Here is a 24,888-nt window from a genome sequence, read left to right on the forward strand (position 1 = left end):
AAATGACCCACAGTGGAGTTTGTGAGGACACGAGAAGCGTCTGAATTATCCAGCATCTCAGGCGAAGCGGACCTTTCATGTCAAAATGGCAGAGCAGACAGCGGATGATGCAATGTTTGATTTCTACACTTCAGGAGGCTGTCAGGACAGCACATACAATATTAAACAGTGTCGTGTCGGTGTATCAACCAGTGTAAATTAACCCATTAGTATGCTATGGGGTGAGGCGGCGAGATCAATGCATGAAACGGTTTGGAAATCTCCTTTGATACAAGATTTCCCAGCTTGAGTGAATTGATGAAATTCCTCTTGAAACACAGGCAACCATTTCACACGCCACACTTTTTCTCAAGACAGAGACGAGCGTAGCCTGTCCGTTAACGCAGTTCGGCTACATTAATGCATCTAAAGCAGAGGCTATTGTGCTTCTTTTTTTTTAAGTGGCTGTAAAAGCCTGCTTAGGATGAACTGATCATATGCGCAAAAGCCACTTCTTTTTCTGTCCTTATGATTTTTAGACGTGTAATATGAGTCAATGCAAAAAAAATCCTCTTTAACTTAATGAAAAATTAGCTCTAATCATGAAGGTCATACAAATATATACACTGTGACTTCCTGTATGTCTTTCATCGAGTCAAACCTATTCGGTAATATTTCTTTTACTTGAAAGTCTGGACTGAATCACTTCAGTGCTTAGCCATGTATGCCAAGATACCAGCTCAAGAATGATGGGACGGGTGATAAGGTTCAAATCCTCCGGTGAACTTTAACCACTGTGCATTCCTTTGCATTGATTCAAGCAAACACTGAAGGGTGAGAAGGTGGCCTTCAAGGTAAAAATTTCTTAAACATTACGACAGCACGAAAGAGAGGTCATGCAAGATTAATATTCAGTTTGCTTGCTCAACCAGGGTCAATCCAAATATGAAAGAAATCCAGTGAAATAGATCAAATTGAGCAGGTTATTATGTCAGAAAAAAGGCATAGAGAGATTTGAAAAATTTTTCAGTAATTCAAGTGAGGTTTCGGGGCAAAAACTCTGTTTTTTTCTGGTTTACTGTCACTCTCCTGTCCAAGAGCTACCTCCTTGTCTCAAAGCCCAGGTTCAGCACTCATTTCCTGGACTGACCGTCTACTCCAATTATCAAGCTAATAAAGGCCCCCCTTGTGCAGTTATGGGAAAGGGGAGGGGAATTGGTTCCAGGATGAGGGGGTTCCACTTTGGTAAGTGTGTGTGATAGCTGCCGCCCACATCTTGTAAGGTGTGACTAATGGTCTTGGACAATGTTAAGACAGCACTTCTTCGGCGGTCACCTGGACAGGCCTGGTAGTTACTGAAGGAGCAAATCTCCAAGTTTGAGCTGTCAGCTACACAAAACTAAGGTTTCTGTGGTTATAAAAGGGTGTTACTATTTGCTATTTCTCATAATATCAAAGCAAAAAGCTGTCCACTTTAAATTATTAACAATAGGAATTATGTTACTATGTGGATCGTGAATTAGTAAAATGAAGCCAAGTGACTTAAGACTTTCACATTCTGATGCACATCAAGAATCCATAAATAAACATTCAAAATTTCAGTCAAATTAAGGGTAGTTGAAATGCTAAAAAAAAGGGACACAAATTTCAAGAACAAAACAATTTTAAAAAATTATTTTTAAGCGACTATATTCGGAAGAAAAGTTGTCTTACCTGTGCTGCTCCACAGCTTCATTATCTGGTAGCTCTGCACCGCAAACATTGCAACGTTCATGCTGGTTCCTGCCGTCTGGTTTCATGCCCACTGCCAGCTCCCCAAGCTTGCTGAAGAATTCTCTCTGGATGAAACTCTGAGGCAGGAGTCCCCCATAGGCACTGAAGTCCATAGACATAGCCAGGGCTGGGGACATGGGCAGAGCGGACGCCATGGATACTGGCATGGACATCATGGCATCTGATTTATGATTGACAGGTAAGGAGTAGAGAGAGGCCAGATGTTTCTCAGTCATTCCAGCCATTGCTTCCATCCCCATCTGACTGACTTCAGCTTGAGCGTCGCCCATGCCTTCGTCACGGACGTAATGCAGCTCACGGGCACTGGTGATCACGCTGCTCCTGGTTGGCGTTCCGGGACCATCTCTGTTCCTGTCCTCCCCACTTCGTTCTCCATTGCTGGAGGCACTGGACTCCATGTTCTGTGGACTTTCGTGGCCATTGCCGCCCATATCCACTTGCATCATCTCAGTCTTGATCTCAGTCATCAGTTGGTTGGAGTTGCCGTGAACTAGTTGTTCAGCGCCAAAGCCCTGCTGGAGCAGAGACTGGCCGATGCTCATCAGACTGTCCACAGCAGCTTTGGTGGGACTCAGGGTGGAGACACCAAAGGAAGTGGAGACGGAGGGACTCTGGTCGACGACCCCGGGCATGTTAGAGACTTGCTGTGTACCTGACAGATAGGGGCTCCCCATGGAATGCTTTTTTGAATTTTTGGCTCCATTGTGACCTTTGCGCTCATCGTCTTCCTCTGTGCTTCCATCGTTAGCGTTGACCTCAGCATCATTTTCATCTGAGGACTGGATGGTTTCCAGGATCTTCAGGCATTGCTCTTCTAAGTACTCAATCTCAAGTATCTCGGCTGCATACAGAAGGTCATCCAAGTCCTCCACCTTGGCCTGGAGCGTGGCAGTGTAAGCATACTCCAAAATCTGCTGAAAAGTCTTTGGTGATAGAAAGTCCAGGGTATAATGCTGGCTGCTGCGGTGAAAGAGGATTTCAAACATTTTGCTGGTGCAGGCTAGCACAGTCCTGTGAGCGTGAAACTCCTGGCTGTCTACCATGATGACCACGTCGCACAGAGTTCCAGCCAGACGCATCTGGTTGGCCTTCTGCAGCAGGGAATTGGGGTGGTTGGGGTTCTGAAGCTGGATCATACCCATTTTAGTTAAATCCATGATGTCGATGCAAACCACGAGGCCGACTCATGAGGCTCTCCTTCCCCGTTCAACAATGTTTTTAGCTATCTTTGTAAACAAGATGAAACCTGTATGGAAGACAAGAGGGGAGAAAAAAAATCAGCTCTGGTAGCGTCTGATGTAAGAACAAAGTATCATGAGTTTTACAAGATATTAGTCTTTACACATTTAAATCCAACATGCTCAGTCTGCGTTTTTTTTTTCTTCCCTTCAGAATCTGAATGAATGAAAGGGCTTTCTCTTTTGAAAAAAATTTTAAATTCCAGTTTATCATAAAATACAAGTGCCTTTCATTATTTCAATCACGCTGCAAATAAATGTGATGCATTTGTTACGCTTATTTAAAACATGCCACCTCTTTCTCTCTCTAAATGGCAAGTGTGAGGCAATTGCAAATATCCTGCCAGTGTGGTAAACACTCCGCTCAGTGGCACTGTTCTTAAATTCAGCAGAGCGTATTGACTGTAGATTTCTGAAGGGAAACAATTTGTGAGCCATCCAACATGCTCAACCTGCATATCAATCAGTCCAACATATGTTACGTTAAAAAGATGTCTTCATTTAGTTATCTAATCGGTATGTACACCAATTAAACAAGTGTGAATTGTGGGTTTTCACTGCCGCTCGGTTCACAAAGACCATCAGCAGCCTTTCTGAAATTAAATAGCATCTTACTCAGTATTCTCATCACAGACGGGAGCAGAGAGCAGCGGCCAGAAATGGGTGGAAAGGAAAGCAGGATGAGGCAAAAGCACACAACACTGCTGTACCAAACACAGCTCTCAGTCGCTAATGTTGAAAATCGCAAATTTGTCCTCCTCCTACTCCTGTTAACCTGATTACTGAAGTTAACAACGCAACACGCTCCCACAACCCTATACTTTGACCTGCACCAAAAAAAATAATTAAAGCTGGCTTAGATTGAATACACAGATTCACCACTACATTCAGTTTAACACTGAACTATGCTGCTTCTTCATTGTCCCAATTAACTAAACAGTTATTTGCCACTGCACCTACTCCAAGTGAAGCAGGAATGGTCACCAGATTAGTGTCGCCTTTGACCTACAAAAGCTCACTCGGGGCCAATTTTTAGGTTTTCGGAAGAGTGAATAAGTCAGGCTTATGACAAATGACAAAGTGTGTCAGATGAAGTCTGGTGAGAAGTGATATGCTGTCTAAATTTGTAATATTAGTATTGTTTTTATTAATAATAATCTTCAAATTAATTTTTAAAGATTATGAAACAGGGAATAAAAAGGCAACTCCCTTCACACCTGTACAAAAAAGAAAAGAAAGAAAGAAGAAAAGAAAAGAAAAGAAGAAAGGAAAAATAAACCTTGAAAAAATGATAAGGTTTCTTTTTCTTGCCAAACCTTCTATAATGTATAAATAAGATCATTTAAACACACTGAATCTGAATATTCAGGGGGTAAATGATGCTGCACCTATTGTTAGTGCTGAGAGTAACGGAAAATAAATCTCCCGGCTTTTGGGGCACTGGGCGGTTTGTCTTTTCCGTACCTTGACAAAAATCGATGTAGAATGTAGGTAATGATAAAACCACAGGTTCTCCTCTAACTGAAATTAGCCTCTCAGTAAACAGAGATCATGCCTAAAACCCGACATTATCTTTATTGCAGGTATGCCAATAGCGCCGATTTATGGCCCCGTAAATGATCAATGCTTGTTGCGCTCTGTGGGTTATCAACTAAACTGTGGCTTCACTGGGATGTAAAGTTGCTGTCTGGGGACTTTGTCTGTTTTCTATTAATAAAGGAAAAAGGCTGCGTGGGTCTAGACGGCGTTAATTTTAGCCAGACGCACCAGACAAATTATACACAACATTATGCGTTACGCAAAACATCGCGTACTACATTAAGTACATTAAGCCTGGAGAGATTTCCTCCCCGGAGGACGATATGGACCGCTGACAATAACCACATCACGCCGACTTCACAGAGCGGCAGCATAATCAATATGATCACGAGTTGTCTGCCATAGCGCGCCTTGACGAGCCAGCCACAACAAGAATAAACAGCGTTCAATATTCCAGACCATGAGCCACACTGACAGACACAAACGCGGAGAGATCAAAATGGTACGGGGAGGGGGAGCGATCAGATACCGGTGCCTGCTAAAAAAGTACACGCGACACAGACGGCAGGCAAGGGTCTCCGATTTGAGCCAGCTCTCATTTGATCAACGCACAGGTGGACTTTGAGGCAGGATGAACACTGTAGCGCTACCTTGTAACAGTGAAGGAGAAAGAAGGGGGGTTTGGTCTCGGGAAAGCTGCCTAAGGGATAAAGAGGAAAAAAGAGTGAAAGGGGAAGAGAGAGATCAGACACACTCGATAACAAATCAATTTGCCATCGCATCTGTTACCAGTTCCCCCACCTCACAGTGTGCTGCGCGTGCTACGGCGAGCCGATTATTGGTAACCAATCAAACATTTAGCTGGCTGTCAATCAATGGCAGTGCGCCTGTACAGTGACTGGATTTACGGTTGTTTCGTGTGTAAAAACCAGTGTCTCCAGTCCCCCATCATGATGTCATCACGGCTAAATAAGCCACGCTGGTGCGTCTGGAGACACAAGGACAAGCATGAGTGTCGCCGTCCTTAAAAAAAAAAATATGGGCAAAATTTCCACCAAAACAAGCTAACGCGATTTCAAAGTCACACGCAGCGAGGCGTCATATGTTGTCTGGCTCCCCGTGAAACAGCCAGACCTCACGTCCTCTGACTGCGATCTCCAGAATACTAACGAGCCCGAGAAGAAGAAGGGGGGGTTACGTCAACCTTAACATCTCTACACTGAGCTACAGTGCGTTAATGCAAACTTCAACACCTTGCAGCGCAATCAGGTAAACACTTGTTTTCATCCAGAACTCCGGTGCGCAAGTCCAACTCGCATGCCAAAGTCGCGTTTGCAGTCAACTTCAGCGTGAGGTTGAACGGGGACATGCATAAAAAAGCCGATCCTCAGCACTATAAACACATCAAAACATCCATATGGTGAATGAAAGTACGCGAAGAAAACAGTACTAGATACATGCAGAGTAGCGGCTCTGGCACTTGTCGCCGGGAAACTGCAGCTGCATTTATCCCGGATTGGTACTCACCTAAGTTGCACGTTTTGATTCCGGATAGTGCAGGGGGATTGGGGCTACAGCATAGTAAGGCAGTTCGCAGTACCCGCTCTCAGAACATGCTCTAACTCCTTTCTTCTCTCGCCTTAGCAAATCAACACGGCGCTGACGTCAACGCAGCCAGTCAGCCAGACGAGAAGCAGGCAGGCGGGCAGCCGGCGCTGCGCTCCAGTCCATACAAACACTGAGAAAGTGAGACACCTAGGGGGCTGTCTCATGTCAAACGCCTATGTTACAGTATGGCAGTGAAAGGTGAGCGACACTGCCCTCTCTCCAGCTTCCTGAACGCACACACAGCCTGCGGTTGTTCTTTAACTCGAGCCAGGAGCTGACTTATGGGTTCGGCGTTACAGGAGGGAAACTCAAGAAGAGGGGCTCATAAAAAAAACCCTCTAATATTTTCACTCCATTCATATCGGTTCAAAAATTGGTGTAGCAGAGGGACAGGTATGACTTAGTGCAAAGCGATGAAGCTGTGTAGCTGTGCTGTCTGGCACATAACTAGCGTACCCAAAAAACAAATGGAGAAATTATTCAATTAAAAAAATGCTCTATTTCTATCTTCTTAAAAAGTAACATCGTGTTCCGTGACTTGATGTCCTACAATCAGAAAGCAAAACACATTATAATTTCATTATTTGTGTTCCTGGCAATGATGTAGTTTCACATCGATATTCTGTGATATTAGTGCTTCGAGCTTCCGATCCTATCCTCCCACTTCTATCATTTTACGAACTACTCTTTAAATTATTATTTTTTTAAAAATCCTAAATTCAAACCGCTACACCACTACTGTTGTCATTAACAGATTTTACAGTGGAATATTCTAGAAACTAGGGGGATTTTTAGGTCAGTGCAGAATTATAATACTCGCGATTTAACTGTGTAATGGCTAGAATAAAGTTTATAACCATCCAAAGTAAATGATCGTCTGAAAAATGGGTATACCTAAATCAGAATCTAATACGTTTAACCACAACATGGTTCAAATGTTATGTTGAAGAGGGAAAAAAGGGTTAATAGACATGGAAGTGTCAGTCACTGCCAACAAAACTCTGAATGTGCTCACAATTCAGTGTGATTAAATATATCTAAGGTCTGCATCTGATTTCACTGATTTCATAGAAGTAATTTTCATTCGCTTGAGTCTTAGATCCCTCGTTTTAAAATACTGACAACAGGAAGGAAGGAAACTACTGGAGAAACAAAGCTACGCGTGCAGCTGTGGGCCAACTAATTTCTTGTTTTATAAAAATCCATCCAAATGATCAGTGCAGTGAATGACTTTCAGCCAAATGGTTTTGTAGTGCATTACCAGCCCTGGATTGTTTTTATCCTCCTCTTTTTTTCCCATTGACCTATAACAAGCGATGCAATGGGCAGCTCACCTCATAATTGTTTGGCTTGATAGAACTCTCTATTGTAAAAGCATAATTTGGCTCTTTTCTGGATATAAATTTGATAGATGGTTTTGCCCTAATGATGATCACTGTCTAGTGGCGATCCTTTACCCTGGGTTTTATGTCACTATATTTTCATTTTTGCTGTTACGTTGCCTTTAAGTGCTTCTTGAGAGCTCTTACTTTCCTAAAGTCACAAATAAAAATTGCCTGTAACTCAGAAGGAAGTTGAGAGAATGGACATGATGTGTACATAAATCCTTATCCAAGTTATCCATTTGTGCAAACATTTAAGTTCCCCAGCTCCTGCTTTGCTTTCTTTTATTGTTAAGCAAACTTTTTATCTACTGCTTTTGGAGGGTTAAAGATTACAAGCAACAAATGAAATATTTCACCATCATGGCATATAAATCTATACAGACATATGTAATTGGTGTGATTCCAAAATAACTGTAATTGTTATTTTGAATGGCAAACATTTACTATCAGCTATTCTGTTAACAAAGTGCATAAATATAATGCCTTTGGGGGTTAAATGAGTTGACATTTATATATATTTGTTCAGTGGTTAAGGAATGCATATTGTTTGAGGTAGAATGGAATATTTTTACCAGTAAAAGTCCGGCAGTTTAAAATCCTACAAAACTGAACCTTTGCAAAGTGGTGCAGTTTAAAGAAGAACCATTTACAACACAACGGCTGTAAGGCCAAAAAAGCTGGGAGGGCCAAATCATCCAGCGTGATGAGTTTGAACACCTTTGCACCTCAGGCTCACATCAACACTCAACTGACTGAAGCTGATAAAATTGAAGCAATAGACGGGTCAGGTCAGAGTAGACTTTCTCAGGGAGACCGGGGTCGCTCAGTGTCTGCAACAGATCACTCGGCATGCTCTATCAGTCAGTGTCTGACAGCAGCTTTATGGTTTCCAGAGGAAAGAAAACGATAATCATTAATATTTACAAAAATGACAAAAGATGCTTCATAGCCAAGGCATAAAAACTGATCAAGTGTTCTTTAGTTTTTTTTAATAGATGATAGATTTGACTAAAATGTCTTTGGACTGTCATTCAGAGCCACCAGCAACAGACAAGCATTTCAGTTCTGCATGACAGTCTTGGGTAACATAGAAACTTTATTCCTGTTCAAACTCCCAGACAGCTGATGACTTTTGCTTTGTATTGCTCAACCAGTTTTTGTTTTTGTTCTAATTTCAGTTTTTCTCTCATGAGTTTTGTTTCCTACTCACATAAATGACTCAGTACCTGTGACAGTCACCCTCACGGATCAGCCGCTGGACTGTAAAAACACCGGGATGCTTTAATAAACCGCCTGTCAGAAATCTTTTAGTAGCGACTGGCCAGGTGGTCAGTAAAGGTCACGGCAATCGTAGATTTAAATGTCAGACTGAAAAATAAGCGGACTCAATTGGAATTAGTAATCGCTATCATTTTCTCAGGCAAAGAAAGCAAACACTTCCTCCGCAGTATTTGTTACAATGTCAAACTTTCTCTTCGTGCTTATTGAAATGATTTTAAAAACAGCAACAAGTCGAGGTTCTTGCACCAGGTTGTAAGCAGGCCCGCGGTTTATAGCCATTTCAAAATGGGAAGCATAGGTTCGGAGGCTTTCAGGGAAATCTCATTTCCTTTAAAATACAGTGGTGCTCTGGGAATTTTTAGATTCATCCGGGCACGGATCACAGAGTGCTTCATTACCTCTGAGCTGCGTGCTGTGCAGGCTTACCCAGGGATAAAGAAAAAGGCACTCCCTTAATCTGGCAATAATCCACCATTTTACTGAGGGGAAGGAAGATGTGGGCTAAATTATAAAAACCAGATCATCACTACACTTTAAAAAAAAATACCAAGAGTTAGAAAAAAGATGGGCTGCCTGGAGGAAGTTTTGGTTCCGAATGGGATCATTAAATGTCACTGAGTTAATAGGAGCTCCGGTGTGATTCAGTGGCAGGTTATCTGGGCTGCACAGGTTTCCATTGCATTCCCACAGATATATATTGCAGCTCACTCTATCGTTGTTTTCTTTGTTAAAAGAAGGCGATCTGTAATAATGAAAATCTTTATGTAGTGCTTTTCAATAAAAATAAATGCATGTGCACAGCTAATATACAAATACGGTATGCTTTTTGGAAATTTCAAAGGATGGTGCACAGTTCTGTGCAACTCAACATCAGCAAATAAAGGAGGCGAGGAGATCCAGGATTAATATAATCATGAGTAAGAGTAATAGTTTTTGTATATATGCACATTTACAGAGAGATTTACAGAGCACAGTGAAATAAAATGAGAAAAGTAACCAGTTAAAACAACAAAAACAGACAAATGGAAATAAAATAACACATACAAGCAGTATTACTCGTTTTTTCAGTACACTAAGGCTAAGATTGTTTTTCTGTGAAGGCTCCACACTTTCATTTTAAGTGGCACCATGCTGCAGATCTCCTGTGAGTTTGTGGTGTCTGTTTCCTACACTGTAGTCTGCTTGGACAAAAGCCTGATGACGGACGAAACCAAAACATTTCAGGAAGGCTGGGGTGGAGCTGGACAATCTCCAGTCTGCACAGAGAAAGATGTCAGAAGTCCTCTCCATCATGGACAACCTCTCCCACACTTCACACGCTGTTCTGGCCAGCCAGAGAAGTGTGTTTACCCCCAGAGTTATAAAGTTATAAAAAGCACCCTTGCTGCCGAATTAAATTGTATTTTTTTACATTCATTTTCAATTATTAAAACTTATTACTAAATTTTACAACTTCCCAATCTTAAGCAACTGCAGTTTCCCTCTGGGGATGATTAAAGTTCTCCTGAATCCGACTGGCTAATTATCAGTTTTCTTGTTCAAAACCATACTCAGGAATGTGATCAGGCCCATAATATTGAAAATAATTAGAGCAATCAGATCCAAATTAAAAACAAAATATGTCACAGATTCAGGGGAAACTCAGAAAACAAGTCAGACTGGGCACGTGCAGTTTATTAAGAGAAAGACGTCCTTACAAACCACAGGATGAGAGCTGAAGTCGGCGGTCAAAGTCTGATATTTTTTTAATTTGTCTGTTCCACAGAGCTTTGCAGTTCCCCAAAAGAAATTAAATATTATGTTTATATATTGAATATTAAAAAATAATGGAGCCATGTTGTTGCTGGGAAACATGACATTATTTTGCCTCATTACCATGACCACAGATTGTGAAATTCATTTCAGGTCAATCGCACTTAAACTGTTGTGCTCGTGTAAATACCCACCAAGACATCATATCCGTGCTATTAAACCACTGAAAGTAAACAGCATTTTTACTGCTATCTGGACAGCATTTCCTAAAACCTACAGCTTACTAAACTCATATCAAAATTAAGCTGTGTGACCCATTTTTCAAGGCCTTCGTCTTCAGTATTAGTGTTTGGTTGGGTCTCACCAAATCAGCTTTTTAGACCCCCAGACAGATATAAGGTCAAAAGTTATTTTCAGGGTGAGGTGGTAGCCATTTGAACATTTTGGTATCATATTATAACGCATGCTGACTGTTAGAATAACCTAACATAATAATGTTTGATGATCTTCGGCGTGTATTTGCTCAGCCAAAGTTTTTTATGACTGCATTATTTAAACTGTAGCTGTACTGTGTCCGTTTTATAGTTTCTTAGTAGTTATTTACTCTCCTACCTTCTAACGAACAGAAAGTTTTAGGCTTCGATTCAGACTAAATTCTCAAGCATAGACAGAAGTGACAGGAAAACCTGGTTAATGGTTCTGTCACGAAGGAAAATATTTCAGGTTAAGATCTTTGAGGCTCTGCTGACCAGAAACCCCCCATTGTCTGTATCCTGTGTAGCCACGGCGCTTGGAGGTGATGTGTGTGCGCGCCTGTGTATGAGTGTCTGTGGGTGGGGGGTGTGTGTATAGGCCCCACACAGTGGACCTTTGTGAAACTCTGCCCATGCAGCCAAACTGAATGGACTCTTTTTACACTTGTGTAAACCTGGGGGCGTCTCCGGCACTGAGGCCACACCTCTCTGACCCCTGACCCTCACCTCTGGCCTTGCTGGATTTGGTCAGGAGGTGCTTTTTTTGGTTGCCATGTGCTTATGGGGAAAGCCAAAAATCTTTCAGTGTGGATTTTAGTTTGATCCCACAGACACACAATCTCCTGCAGACTGTAGTTAAAGCATTTTATACTAATACGACAACATTTGTGTAACCAAAATAACTTTTTTTAATAAAACACAAAATCCAAGTAAAGTAACTATTAGAACAGAAATAACAAATGTAAGCAAATTAGAGCAAAAGTGGAAAGCATGAATCTAAAGTAGTTCACTCGTCCAAAACGAGTGCACTTCATTTTTCTGACCCCTGAATGACCAGCTCTTCTCTGTTTACCAAGTTACAGGTTTGTCCACTTCCACAGGCAGAATGGTCGAACCTGCAACAGGTTAATGGGTGAAATGGCTATGTTGACCTAGGTGTTTTATTTACCAAGTGCCTGTTTACTTCTCCATTCCAAGCCTTCAGCTGCACCCTCAGAGGACAAACTACAGCGCTTAAGAGAATCTCCCGGATCAATACTTCTCTTTTCTTGAATGGCAAAAGAATGGCAGCCCCACAAACAGGACTTGTTTGGTCAGTTTCAGGTGAGGAGCACCTTGATCTAAGACTCTGCAATCATTTCTTAACCAACCATTGACAGACCATCGGCTGTGTTGAAAGGATGGTTATTACCAAGGCGATAAGGTTGCTAGTGAAAAGGCAATAAATTATCATCTGTAGATAACATTTTTCCGTTGTAAAACAGAATGCACTTTTCACCTCAAAAAGCCATTAAAAAATCTAATAATTCATACTGGTTCTGTGTTCACTGGCTAAACATCAAATCTGATAAAATATTTAATGTATTATCTCTCACATAGCTACGGGGGGAAAACCCACCCAACTTTTTTATCAAATTAGCAAAATATTATTTATTTGTACTCCATGTATTAGAACACTTCTGTAGCACTAGCTATCAAAAAAGAGCACTTAAGAAAACTGAAGAATCTGCGTTTTGTCTCATGATTATTCACTGATATAACTTTTGTGCTTATAGTAAATGTATGGTGTCAGATTACTCCAATGTCCTGTGCGCGTATTTGACGTATTGCCGTGCGTGGGGGCAGAAAAAACAAACAGAAAATGAAAAACGAGCAGCACAACATCCAAAATGCAAGCAATCAAAGCGAACAACGCTAACTTCGTTGGGACAAGTGGCTTTATCCTTGCAGTGAGACTTTGGGTCATTTATAGCATTTACCCTAAAATAATGGATGTGCCCTTGTGATGTCGGTGTGTGATGTCTAGCTAAGTTATTGAAGAAATTTATGACCCGGCATCGCGAGCGGCCATACCGCTGAAGAAAACAAAAAAAACGTTGGTATGTCTGCGTGTGACAAACTGTCACTGCGGCCCTGCTATTTTTCAGGGGAAGGCAGCATTACTGTGATGATTCATTGTATTTTCAAACACAAGTGCAAATTATTCAGAACAAAACAACAAAATTAGAACAACAAAAAGAACAAAAGCATTTTTTAAAGGAGAAGGAAAGGCAGACAGCAGAGAAAACCTCTTTTATCTTGAAGCTTTATGTATTTCTCCGACTCTGATATCTGCGAGCGCAGCGTCTCATCATTGCTTTTTCACCATATTATTTTTAAGCTAAATGAACACTGATAAGGCTAATTGTAAGCGAAATAAGGAGATCACCCCAGGTATTGTTTAGAGATCCATTTTATATAATCCTTCCTATTCAGTTTCTTTTTGAATTCTAGAATTTAAATTCTGCAACAAAGCTTTGAGATCTGGATCTATTTTGGTTTAGACAGGTGATACACAGAAAAAAAGAAAAGAAAGAAGAAAAGGTGGGCAGACAAACACAAAACCCCACATGGACTTTGGTGGGGTAATTTTCTCATTAATAATTAACATATTTGAACCCATTTAAACTCTTCACCAATGTCAGCTGATCTCCCCGGTTGAAGAAATCACAGCAGAAAAGTGGTGATCTGAGAGGAGAGAGCCCGACTCACAGTCTGACAGGAGATCAATTCCCTCTCATGCCTTAGGTAGTCCTTGTGCATTGTACAGTGAGAGTGGATGAGGCAGACATTGACCAAATAAATCAGAGGGATTTTCACTGTGTGTCGAATGCATTCTTTCTTCAGGGAAATCCCATTCCAGAACCACATTTGTTCAAGCCTGTGGGAAGCATATGGACGTGTGGTCTTTGCACTTTTTTATAAACCCTTAAAGATATAAGATTGATACATTAAATCAATAGGAAATAAGCACTTCTGGCTAATCAGGGATACTTTTTATGTTAATCTACTTCTTGGATTGAATCTGTACTTTGTGCACGATCTTTCTACTTGATTTGATGCCACTTGTTTCCCATAACTTCTGTCAAATAATACACATCATGTCACTGTCTACAAGTAGCATAAAGAGTCCAGCGTTCCATACAACTTCAATCTGTTGACTTTATATTCAAAACTAAAAAAAAGTTTTGTTTAGTTTTGTGTTTATTGAACATTTTTCTTGTTTACTGAGGCAGCGCTTATACTTTTCTTTAGGTAATTGCTGTTTCTACTGTCTGAGTACAATGTTGTGTATGTATGGGAGCTAACACACGCTGTGTGCAGACGTGCTTTTGTGAATTTAAATAGATTCATTTTTTTCCCTTATTTTTTTATAAACTCGATGCCATTGAATATCATATAGAATTCATACTCTTTTGTATTATGACAACAATAGCAAAGTAGGGGCTGCTTTTTTCATTTTTCCATTAAATGGAGTTTATTAAGCCCGATAACAGACGAGACCCTTGTGAGAGGTCTGGCAGAAAGCCTTTGGTTTACTTTCACCGTTTGTCTCAAATGGATCGGGCTTTGTGCCTCAGCTAGCTTGCTATTTCATATATTTTTGTTACGGGTTTGTCAAACCATGCCTGGTGAAATGCCTGCCTTGGAAATGAAACCTGAGCTAAGAGGTTTCAGACAACTTTCCATTTGTGCATTTTTCAAGCACTTGAGGAGATACAGCTGGGGAATGAGAAGAAAAAGAAGGACGTATGATGCATTAAAGGCTTAGGCAGCCAGAAATTGAATGTTACAAGTTTGTGGGCTGTGCATTATTCATCAGGGCACTGAACAACCTGGACAATCTTGACAAACTAATTCAATAAATGTCTTTATGATCAATATGCTGCATACATAGACATCACTGGGCAAGAAGTCGCATTTCAAAACAATTTAAAAAAAAAGTATTTCATGAATAAATCAAGCAAAGTAACGCTGCCCAGTAACCTGTACAGAACAGCCTCTTCTGCATTTTGTTAAGACACCCTGAACCGTGCTCTCTTCTGCACTTTCAGCTGCTCTGTTGGTAAAGTGGTGCTAATGTCGAATATTATAACAATTCCACTCAAAGTAATGCTGATGCATGGGATCTCCTTATTCTTCCTTTGCATAAGAAGGACTCATTTGTTGCTTTTTGATGGATCATTTGAGTTGAGGGAGCATGTGGAATTAAGCAATTGTTGGATTGAATGCATTTGGTACATGTAAATTTGAAGCGGTAGTGAACATTTTCAGTGACTTCCCCGTCTTGTACTTACTACACTCTTGTTTTTATGACTGTCTTTTGGATACTGTACATGCTATCAAACACATATGCTCAGTTTTCTTTTGAGCCTGAAACACCAACATATGTTTGCTTTATTCACAGATGCTGCAACCGTACACTCGGGGTATTTGTTAAATACTTGACAATAGAACTAAGACCTACAAACACACACGCACGCACATGCACACCTCAATTTCTTCCCGGTGTCATTGTGTGAATTTGTTTGTCTACCTGTGTTCAATTGCCCTCGGTTTGATTCTCTCCATCCTTTTGTGATGCGCTGCTTAATAGCCCCTTTCCTTTCAGAGGAGATTGCATGGACATCTTGGAAGGGCCAAAAAGCCCAGAGATAGACTAGTTTAGCGCCGAGTCCGTGTACTTAAATTAATCTCACATCACTGTAATGAGTAAGAGAAGAACTCAATGGTGAAATGGTGGGTGAAGAAATAAATGCAGAAGGACAGGCAGTAAGGAGAAAAGAGACAGGCTAAAGAGTGAGACAAAATGAAGGAGATTAAAGCACGGGTTCAGTGATTGGAAGATCCGGTGTAGTGCTTAATAGCATACAGTAAAGTTCCTACTTCATCCAGAAATGCGATACACAGTAATCCGTGAGGTGCAGTTAGAGTAGTGGATATACACCTGCGCTGGTAAAAGAAGCAGCAGGGGAACAAAACAATTATACCTATCAGCAAACGAAATAAAACTCGGAAAAAGAATAAGGGAAACACAGTCAGCTTTCTCTGTTATTCCTTTTTTTTCTAGTTTTGGTTTTGGTTAGTGCCCTTGTCACTTCCTGGCAGCATGAAGCAGCTCATTCAGGTTGTGCAGCCCATCCAGCTCTTCCAGCATGGTGCATCCATATTTGCTGTTGCAAGAATGTTTGCTGTGCCTCCCAACACAATCTCAAGAGTGTGGAAGAGATACCAGGAGATGGGATAGGGCCATTGTAGGGCATCAGCCCAACAGTGGGACTGACATTTGGCCCTATGTGTATGGAGGAACAGGAGCACTGCCAAAGACCTACAAAATGACCTCCAGAGGGGTACTCATGTATATTTCTGATCAAACTGTCATAGTCAGGCTCTATGGGAGTAGCATGAGGGTGGTACCTGTGTTCACAGACCAGCATTATGCATCTAGATTGCCATTCGCCAGACAACATCAGAGCTGGCAAGCCCACCATTGGCATTCTGTTGTCTTCACAGATGAGAGCAGGTTCATTTCGAGCACATGTGACAGATGTGAAAGAGTCTGGAGACATCATGGTGACTGATATGCTGCCTGCAGTACCGTCCAGCATGACCGGTTTGGCAGTGGTGATCTGTGGAGGCAGATCCTGGGAGGGTCTCTACGTGCTCGCCAGCAGTAACCTGACAGCTGTTGGGTACTGGGATAAAATCTTCAGGCCCATTGTCAGACCTTATCCTGGTGCCATGAGCCCTGGGTTCCTCCTGGTGCTGGACAATGCTTGGCCTCGTGTGGCTAAAGTGTCCTGGATGATGAGGGCATTGATACCACTGGCTGGCCCTCACATTCCTCAAAGACTTGAATCCAATTTACAGCCTCAGGGACTTGATGTATTGGTGCATCCATTGCTGCCAAATAACACCACAGACTGTCCAGGAACCCTGATCCAGGTCTGGAAGGAGATCCCCCAGGAAACCATCCACTGTCTCATCAGGAGAATGACCAGATGTTGGGAGTACATACGGGCAAATGGGGGCCATACATACTAATGAGCCAGATTATGAAGCAAGTTGGATTAGACTGTAACTTTTATCTTTGACTTTTAACATCATTTTGAATCCAACCCTCAAAACAGGGATTAGTTTTGTTTCCAGTCACTGTTACACAAAGCAATCAATGTTAACAAAGTTTTTCAACTTTAATGTTTTGTTCATAAATATCCGATGTGTGGTTGAAGTGTTTACATAAATATTACAATTACTATTTATGATTTAAATGTATTGTGTCATAAGACTCACACAAGCCACTGATAAATACTATGAGGCAACATGACTACGGGAATTAAGTTTGAATCAAGTAAACATTATGATGAATAAAAAAACATGAACAGCAGCTATTCTGATGAGGGAATCATATCATGAGATCTCAAGTCTTACATAAATGTAAAACATTTATTATAATTTGGAAAATCTATATATCTTTTTTAAATTTAGGATAAAAGGAAAACGATAAAGCACCTTTTTGTTAGTCTGTTGTACCTCCTAAAGGAAAATAAGGTTGTTTTTCATTAGTTGGTGGGCAGCTAGGGGGGGAAAGGGGGGATTTTAGCCAAGGAGTGCAATACCCAGTGTAAGTGATTTTAGAAAATAATAAAAAATATATACAATTAAAACAAGCAGAGGGCCTTAAAACACACACACTCACATTTTCACTGGATTTGTGTCTCACTGCAAACACCTTTTACTGGGTCCATCTCCTCCACATCAGACGCCAGTTCCACAAACACAACTTCATGGCCAATCCCAGGTCTTGTTTTGCATCCCGTCTGTCTGCAATGTCCATCTTGTTACTTCCTTCTTGCTCTGCTGAAGCTCCGCTGTGTGTCTGCTGTGTGTCTCATCTCTGTCTGTGCTGACTTCCTGTCGTTTCTACACAGTGACTGCGGAGGTGTTGATAACTTTTTTGATTAGTAAGATGTTGGTAGGAAATAATAAAAGCATGCAAAAAATATTTTTAAATTAAAACACACAAAATAAAATCATGATAAGAGTCAGTAAAATAGCCTCTGGTCCTATACCTTCAAATAAAATCGGGGTTAAATAGAAAATAAAAACATTTGGGAAACGTTTGGATAATCATATATTTGTTTAAAAAAAAAAATTCCTGTCATATTTGTCACTGGCATACTATTGTTGCAACTGCTTTTAGGGATTCAAGATTCCAAAGTAAAGTCCCAGCACAACATTTTGCAGCACAATACAAGATAATAGAAGATGGCACTTTGATTAAGTGTTAAGCTGTTATCAGAGCAACAGCAAAAACTGCCTCAAAGTAACCTCTTTCTTTAAAATGACGTGCATGTATTCTGTTTGCTATTTGAAGGTTTTGCATCTCCAATAAAACAAGGTTCAGAAAAATTTAAAAAATAATATAACATGGGAAAAGGAGTGAATGGAGTAAAATAAATGTAGTTTTCAGAAATTCCAAATAAGAAAGTTACCGGTCTTACCTTTCTGTTTAACATCCAGTAGGACAGACACCTCTGCTGACAAACATTCAGAGCTGAACAGAGTCACAACCGCACAAAAAAGTGAAGAGACACATGACAAACTTGACATTTGTTATTATACTCCCAGAATACCTGCAGAGATAGCTACTTGTGATGTCATGCTATGTTAGAAGCAGAGCAGCATTTGCAACTGAAAGGTGTGAGTTTCTGTTTTTTTGTTTTCTTTTTTCTTTTTTTTTAACCCAGCTGATACGTCCACACGTACACGGGTATTTTTGAAAACTGAGATTTTCCGTTTTAAAAAATAATCCCGTCCACACGTAAACGCAGAAATGAAGGAAAACGCTGCTAGGAACATGCCAAAGCAACAGGTGGCGATATATTCCTAACCGTGTAGAAATGTTGGCCAATCAGAAGTCTAGAAGCCTGGGCGGGAAAGAGTAAACAAAGCTGGGGCATAGAAGCAGAACCGAGTTGTATGTGTGGAGGGACAGTAGCTGTGTGTGTATATGTAAGCATTTAAACACTGCAGAGACTACAATTAACAGTAACAGTATTGTAGAAATTCATTTCACCGAAACAATAACGTGGCGCACAGTGTGACGTCAAAAAAGGCGCACACCTGTGACGCTGCGTTTTCTCTGTTTTTCTCGTCCACATGTAAATGCAAAAACTGAGTTTTCGAAATTATCCACCCTGGCAGGAGTTTTTAGAAATCTCCGTTGTCAGTGACCGAAAACGCCGTTTACGTGTGGACGAAAGGTGCAAACGCATAGAAAAATCTGCGTTTTGAAAAATACCCGGGTATTTTTTGAAATATTTTTTACATGCAGCAGTACTCGGCGTGGATGCTTTGAAGAATATAAGTGAATTTGCCTCTTTCTGTGGAAATATCCGGTCATTAAGTCTGACGTCACTAGCCGTGTCTGGGCCTAAATTCCGCTGCAGGTCCATATATCAAACGATCACTATGGCATTACTGAGAGTTGAAAAACTGTCTAAAGTCTTTCATCTTTAATAAAATGATCAGCGTTCTGCTCTACCAGGTGTAACAATTGAGTTTAACATCCAGGCATCCATGAAAATGGAATTTATGACATTTAACGGAGTTAGAAGTTAGCAGGAAGTTAGCTCGCTAGCTTCTATCTAAATACAATATAGCATGTCCTGACTGCGGGGTTTTGGAAACAAATTAAAACGTACAGCTCTGTTATCACTTCCAACATAAATGAAGACAGAAAACTAAACAGCAGTGACGTTTGTAGTGTTACTGAAGTTTGGCTAGCTGGTATATAATGATGTGCTATGTGACCGCTAGCGACACAGCTATGTTAGCATAATATAAACAAGTTAACTTTTTTTCTACTCGATAAAAGTTAACGTGAGTGTTCTCGGTGGTCAGAAACAAATGTAATCGCATGGCAGGATGCTGTAAAAGGACCAAACTTCAGTCAGGAGAACAACTGAGATAATCCATCCACAATACGAGGTTAGTCATTCATATACTGCTGCATGGGCTGGGCTGTAGTTACATCCTAAGGTTTTAAAAACTGAGCTTAAATAAATGATTAGCGGTAATGAAAGCCAAGGGAGGTCAACAGTGATCACTGACTGTTTTAGGAGCTTTTTGAGATTAAATAGAAGAAAATACAAAACATTAAACATGTTAACAACACAAAAGCCATATTAAACGCAGACTACTTTAGGCCCGGAAGTAGGATTCGTCACGTCATCACTTAACAACCGAATTACAGGAAACAATCACCAGAAAAAGCGAGTCAAGAATATTTTTTTGTTCCTCATTAAAGATTCTTTGGGAACTTGCAAAACCTCTTAGTGAACGTAGATTTTTTAAAAATATGTACGTCTGAAGGATCATCTTGGCAGAAGATATTCAATTGCAGGTGAATCTGAAGGCTTTAAAAGGCTGTGGGTTACGGAGGTGTTTTGAGAGTTGTTCTGTCAGAACTCTGAAATGATCTTTTTGCAGTGCACCACGGAACATGATTTTGAGACGCTGTGCTCGTGTCATTATTTCACTAAACGAGCAGAATGGAGTAGACTAAAGCATGTGTCATAGTGATCTTTTTATTTCAGTCACAATGACTCTATTGATCAAAAGGAATTTGTGAAAGTCACACATATTCACAGCTGCTGAGGTTCCTAACAGGTGATAATTCTGCAGATCTTGAGGCAGCCTGTCGACGCAAACTAATCCAAAGGCCTACCTTTGTGACTGAACAGTTGAGCAACGTCCTTGTATTACCGAAATCTGAGTTGCCCATTCAAATGTCGGTTGCTTGGAGTTGCCTCCCAGTTATCTTAGAAAGACTTAGACAATGCGATGCAGAAATTACTTTCTAAAAGTTACAGATTTCAGACTCACAAGCTCGACTGGCATCAAGGCTAAGCTTTGTAGTTGTCTTTTTTAATTGCGGTTGCACTTTTAAAGATACTATAGCCTAGGTTTTCAGCCTTTCTGACAGCCTTGGCAATGCTTTCATTCTGTTTGTTTGCTCCTTGCAACTCACAGTTCATTAAGGCATATGGTGAATACCTCGATGAAGGCAATGAGTGCAGTTACATTTTGCTGTATTAAAAAAGTATGAATTTTAATGTTAGCCTTGAATGTATGGTTAACTGAGTGTATGAGATGAAATGTACACAAAGTCTTTTCTTTATATTAATAAATTTAAAAATGTGTAATTTACTGTGGCTTGAAAGCCTCTTTACTATCTCCACCGCTATCCCCCACACAACCTTTTTCAAACACACTGCTGCGACAAAGCATATCTGTCCATTGTACTGGGATTTTGCACAGGATCAGACTTGCTCAGATGAAAGGGCATCACTGGTGCACTGCAACTTTTACATCACTCGCATAACCTGTGTGTCTTGCTCTTGTGAAGAGGAGCTGAAAGCGGCACCGGTCCTTTAAATCCTGAAATTTTGTAAGAAATCTCTTTGAGTGAAGCCGTTCATTTCATGCTTCAACAACTCCTGGCTTCAACTTTGCATCATCACACAAACACACAATCATTCATATAAATTCGATGCATTTCACTGCACTGTAGTGGTCTCACCAACGGTGACATCATTGTTGTGGTCCTTTTGGCCATCCAGGTCATTTGAGCAGAGTAACTAGTTCATTCTGGAATCTGATATTGGCAACATTTAAAGAATAATGTGAGAAGCCCTATTTAGTTTCAGCTTTTAAATATGTAGTATAAGCTTACTGCTAGATGCGGAATATTTTTTATTATCTGCTTCGTTTATGTAAATGTTGTGTCTGTTTTTGAATGATAATTCAAGGATAACTTTGATTCCGCGTGAGCTGCATTGCTGGTGCATTCTGACTTCAAAGGCACTATCATTTTTGACACGTATCCAAAGTCAGCTCAGTGGTTGAGCAGGTTAAACAAAGTAGTCCAGTTGTCCTAGCAACATTCTTCAGCCCTACCTGGGGGATTCCCAGAGCTTTCCTAAAAAAAGAGTACATATACAAACAGAACTATTACGCCATTTATGCCATTTCAATGGCTTAGCATTGAAACAAATGTCATAAAGCTTGTGATGCACAGTGTTTGTGCCGAGGTTAATGCCACAGAAGGTCTGGAAGTTAGCAGTCACTGATTTAGCAGAGTGTTGGCAACATTTACACACTGTGTGTCTCAGTACGCACAAGTTGCTGTGGTTCCTAAACTCTTCCACTTTGTAATGAAGCCACTTACAGTTAATCGTGGAATATCTAGGAGGGAAGGAATTTCACAAACTGACTTGTTGCAGTGGTTGCATCCTTTTATGATATTTGAATTTAACGTGTGCTTTAGATCAGCGGTCTCCAACCTTTTTTGCGCCACGGACCGGTTTATGCCCGACAATATTTTCACGGACTGGCCTTTAAGGTGTCGCAGATAAATACAACAAAATAAAACTAGTACCGGTACCGAAAAAAAGAAGATTTATTCATAACACACGTGAAAAGACCCAGGAAAACCGAGTTAATGTTAAAAACGATAACAAAATAACGCTGAAAACCGATAAAAACCCTGAAAACTATACATTTCACACCTGAGCCTCTACTCTCGCGGCCCGGTACCAAATGACACATGGACCGGTACCGGTCCGAGGCCCGGGGGTTGGGGACCGCTGCTTTAGGACGACCCCTTTAATTCACAAATGTTTATAAAGCTAGACTATATAACTATGTGCAAAACTCTTTGGTGTTTCCGGTCCTGGAAACACCAAAGAGTTTTACTTTTCCATATAGTGTATAATCTCACTGCCTATGCTGGGGTCTCCCACCAGCTGGAAGCTCTTGGAAAATCCTGATCAGATGCATGAATCCACTAAACTGAAGAAGCAACAAGAATAAGCTGTAGCTCCGCTCTGAGCTCATTCTGGATGTCTGATAGCACTGGTGCAGTTTTAATTCTCTTCAAGTGTTTTCTCTATTTAAACATGATCTGCCCAACAATAATAACATAAACTGTTATCATAACTGTGATACTCACACTACATATATGCACATACACAAAAATGATTACTGATTTTATTAATATGCATATAGTGTGGGTGTTTGTAAAGCATAAAAATATACATTATTAATTACACTTTAAAGAGCTGTATGTGTTTAGGTGAGTGTATGTGAGCTGACTCCTTGTCTCCACCATTTACCACGTCTTGTCTACTTCCTGTGGAAAGACCACATCTGCCTTTCATTGAGAGGGAAGAAAAGAACCGCCTCTCCTCTCCTCATCACCCATTTTTTCATCCTATCTCCAACCTAACACACACACACTTATACAAAGTGTAAAAACCAAGCTCTCTTCAGCAAAGCAGAATTACAAACATCTCTCCGATATATTTCCTGGCTCAATTTGCCAGATTTCCCCGCTCCTTTTTTTAGTTGCCAGATTCTCAGTCGATAATATTTAATTTAAAGAGTAAACACACTTTTTTTTTGTTTGCACATTGGTTGATGAAAGGCAGGTAAAAAAAGGGGGAAAGAAAAAAAGTCTTGCTCTGATTCCCATTGTGCTGAGTAGAGCCAGTCAAGCTCTTGTGTCCATAGTGCTTAACCACTGGACCGATGGCAAACGACACAGTAATCACCTTACAGTGTTCCTGGTGTTCCTGGAAAAAAGAAGGCCTACTCACTGCAGGGAAGCTTCTCACAGCTAATCCTTTAGCACATCTCTCTCTTTCTTTTCTCCCTATTCTCTCTTCCATCTAGATTCCAGTATCTGTAAATGAATCATTCAGGATAACCTTGATTTGTTTATCCTCTAACCAATACTGATGTTCAACACAGATTATCTGCTAATGTGTCGACTTTTCACTTTGCCTTCAAATAAACTATAAGTACAGTTTTAGCAAAGCAGACGGAGATGATGGACAAAATAAAAATGAAAAAAAGGAGTTTCTTGCTGACACTTAGCACATGTAGATAGTGTTTCCTGTTAACTAAAGCCTAAAGATTAAACCACCTTAGTGCTTTGGTTCTAGTTTTTGGCTCCAGTTAGTTTACCCACCTTCATGTATTTCAGTTAGTTGACCTGCCAGGTGCCGCATTGTCCTTAAGTGTCCTCCTTAAGGTCAGATCACTCCAAGAGCAGAGTATGATAGTCAGCAAGGTCAGGGCTTTCCTTCATCCAGATTTCTTGACCAATTCTACCTTTCTGAAAAGTTTGTGTAGTTGTGGAAGATGATGTAAAACAGGGTTCAGTTTTATACAAGTTAAGTAACACAAATCTATTTCAGACTTAAAGGGAAAAAAGCTCTTGACTTTAGATTCATCTGAGTTAATATGCCCATACAGAGTGGAAAGAATTGAGGTAGCACGGAAGATTAAGGTCAGAGGAAATACTGCACGTCTTCACGCACGAAGAATCGAAGAACAGATAAGTCAGTGACTGAAGAACAGTTTACAGTTGTCAAACACGTGGTTTAATTTGAGGCATTTGGATATGTTTTCATAAAAGAGCAGAGCAGGTCGATATCGTAGAAATTGCATGCGTGTGGTCATTACACACAAAGCGATGCGGGTGGAGTTCTTTAGATTGTCGGTGGATGGAACAGATCTATGTAGGGCTTTTCTATTTTTGTTGAGCACTTTAAGCATTTTACTGTACAAGGCACACCCACTCACCCACCCACACACATACACATTTACACAGTGCTTTAGCTATCTTTTCCTCAGGACATCCATCCATCCATCCATCCATCCATCTCCAATCCGATCCAATGTAATCATTCTTTTGGAAATCTGTATTGTCCAGTTCCAGTTTTGTGTTAACAATACGTGGCCTGCAGTGCTTTTCAGATCTTCAGTGATCTTCATTAAACCAAACCAGAGAATCAAAGATTGTCTTGGTTACACTTTTCCTAGACATTCCAGACAACAAACACATCGGAGGAGAATAAAACGAAATAAAACAAATTAAAATAAATCGGCTTTGTCAAGTGAGATGGTGAGAAGGAGGGGGGGTGCAATAATTGCAGTTGTTTCATG

At 40.6% G+C, this 24,888-nt stretch overlaps 1 protein-coding gene and 1 long non-coding RNA gene across 3 annotated transcripts in view; one reads left to right on the plus strand and one right to left on the minus strand.

Annotated features, from left to right (window-relative positions):
* zbtb16a (zinc finger and BTB domain containing 16a) overlaps positions 1-2,930 on the minus strand; it is a 135,473-nt gene extending 132,543 nt beyond the window's left edge. The window contains exon 1 of the mRNA XM_085173684.1: positions 1,693-2,930. Within this exon, the coding sequence (XP_085029810.1) occupies positions 1,693-2,930 (1,238 nt within the window). The remainder of the gene's footprint in view (positions 1-1,692) is intronic.
* Positions 2,931-5,703: 2,773 nt separating this feature from the next.
* LOC146510376 (uncharacterized) lies at positions 5,704-18,526 on the plus strand. Of its 2 annotated transcripts, XR_014876291.1 has the most exons (3): positions 5,704-5,819; positions 6,195-11,048; positions 11,110-18,526. It is a non-coding gene; the product is annotated as an uncharacterized LOC146510376 (long non-coding RNA). The 2 variants fall into 2 exon arrangements; XR_014876290.1 differs by having other exon boundaries at positions 6,195-18,526.
* Positions 18,527-24,888: the final 6,362 nt, after the last annotated feature.

Source organism: Neolamprologus multifasciatus, chromosome 10, assembly GCF_963576455.1.
Source record: "Neolamprologus multifasciatus chromosome 10, fNeoMul1.2, whole genome shotgun sequence".
NCBI classification, from domain to species: domain Eukaryota; kingdom Metazoa; phylum Chordata; class Actinopteri; order Cichliformes; family Cichlidae; genus Neolamprologus; species Neolamprologus multifasciatus.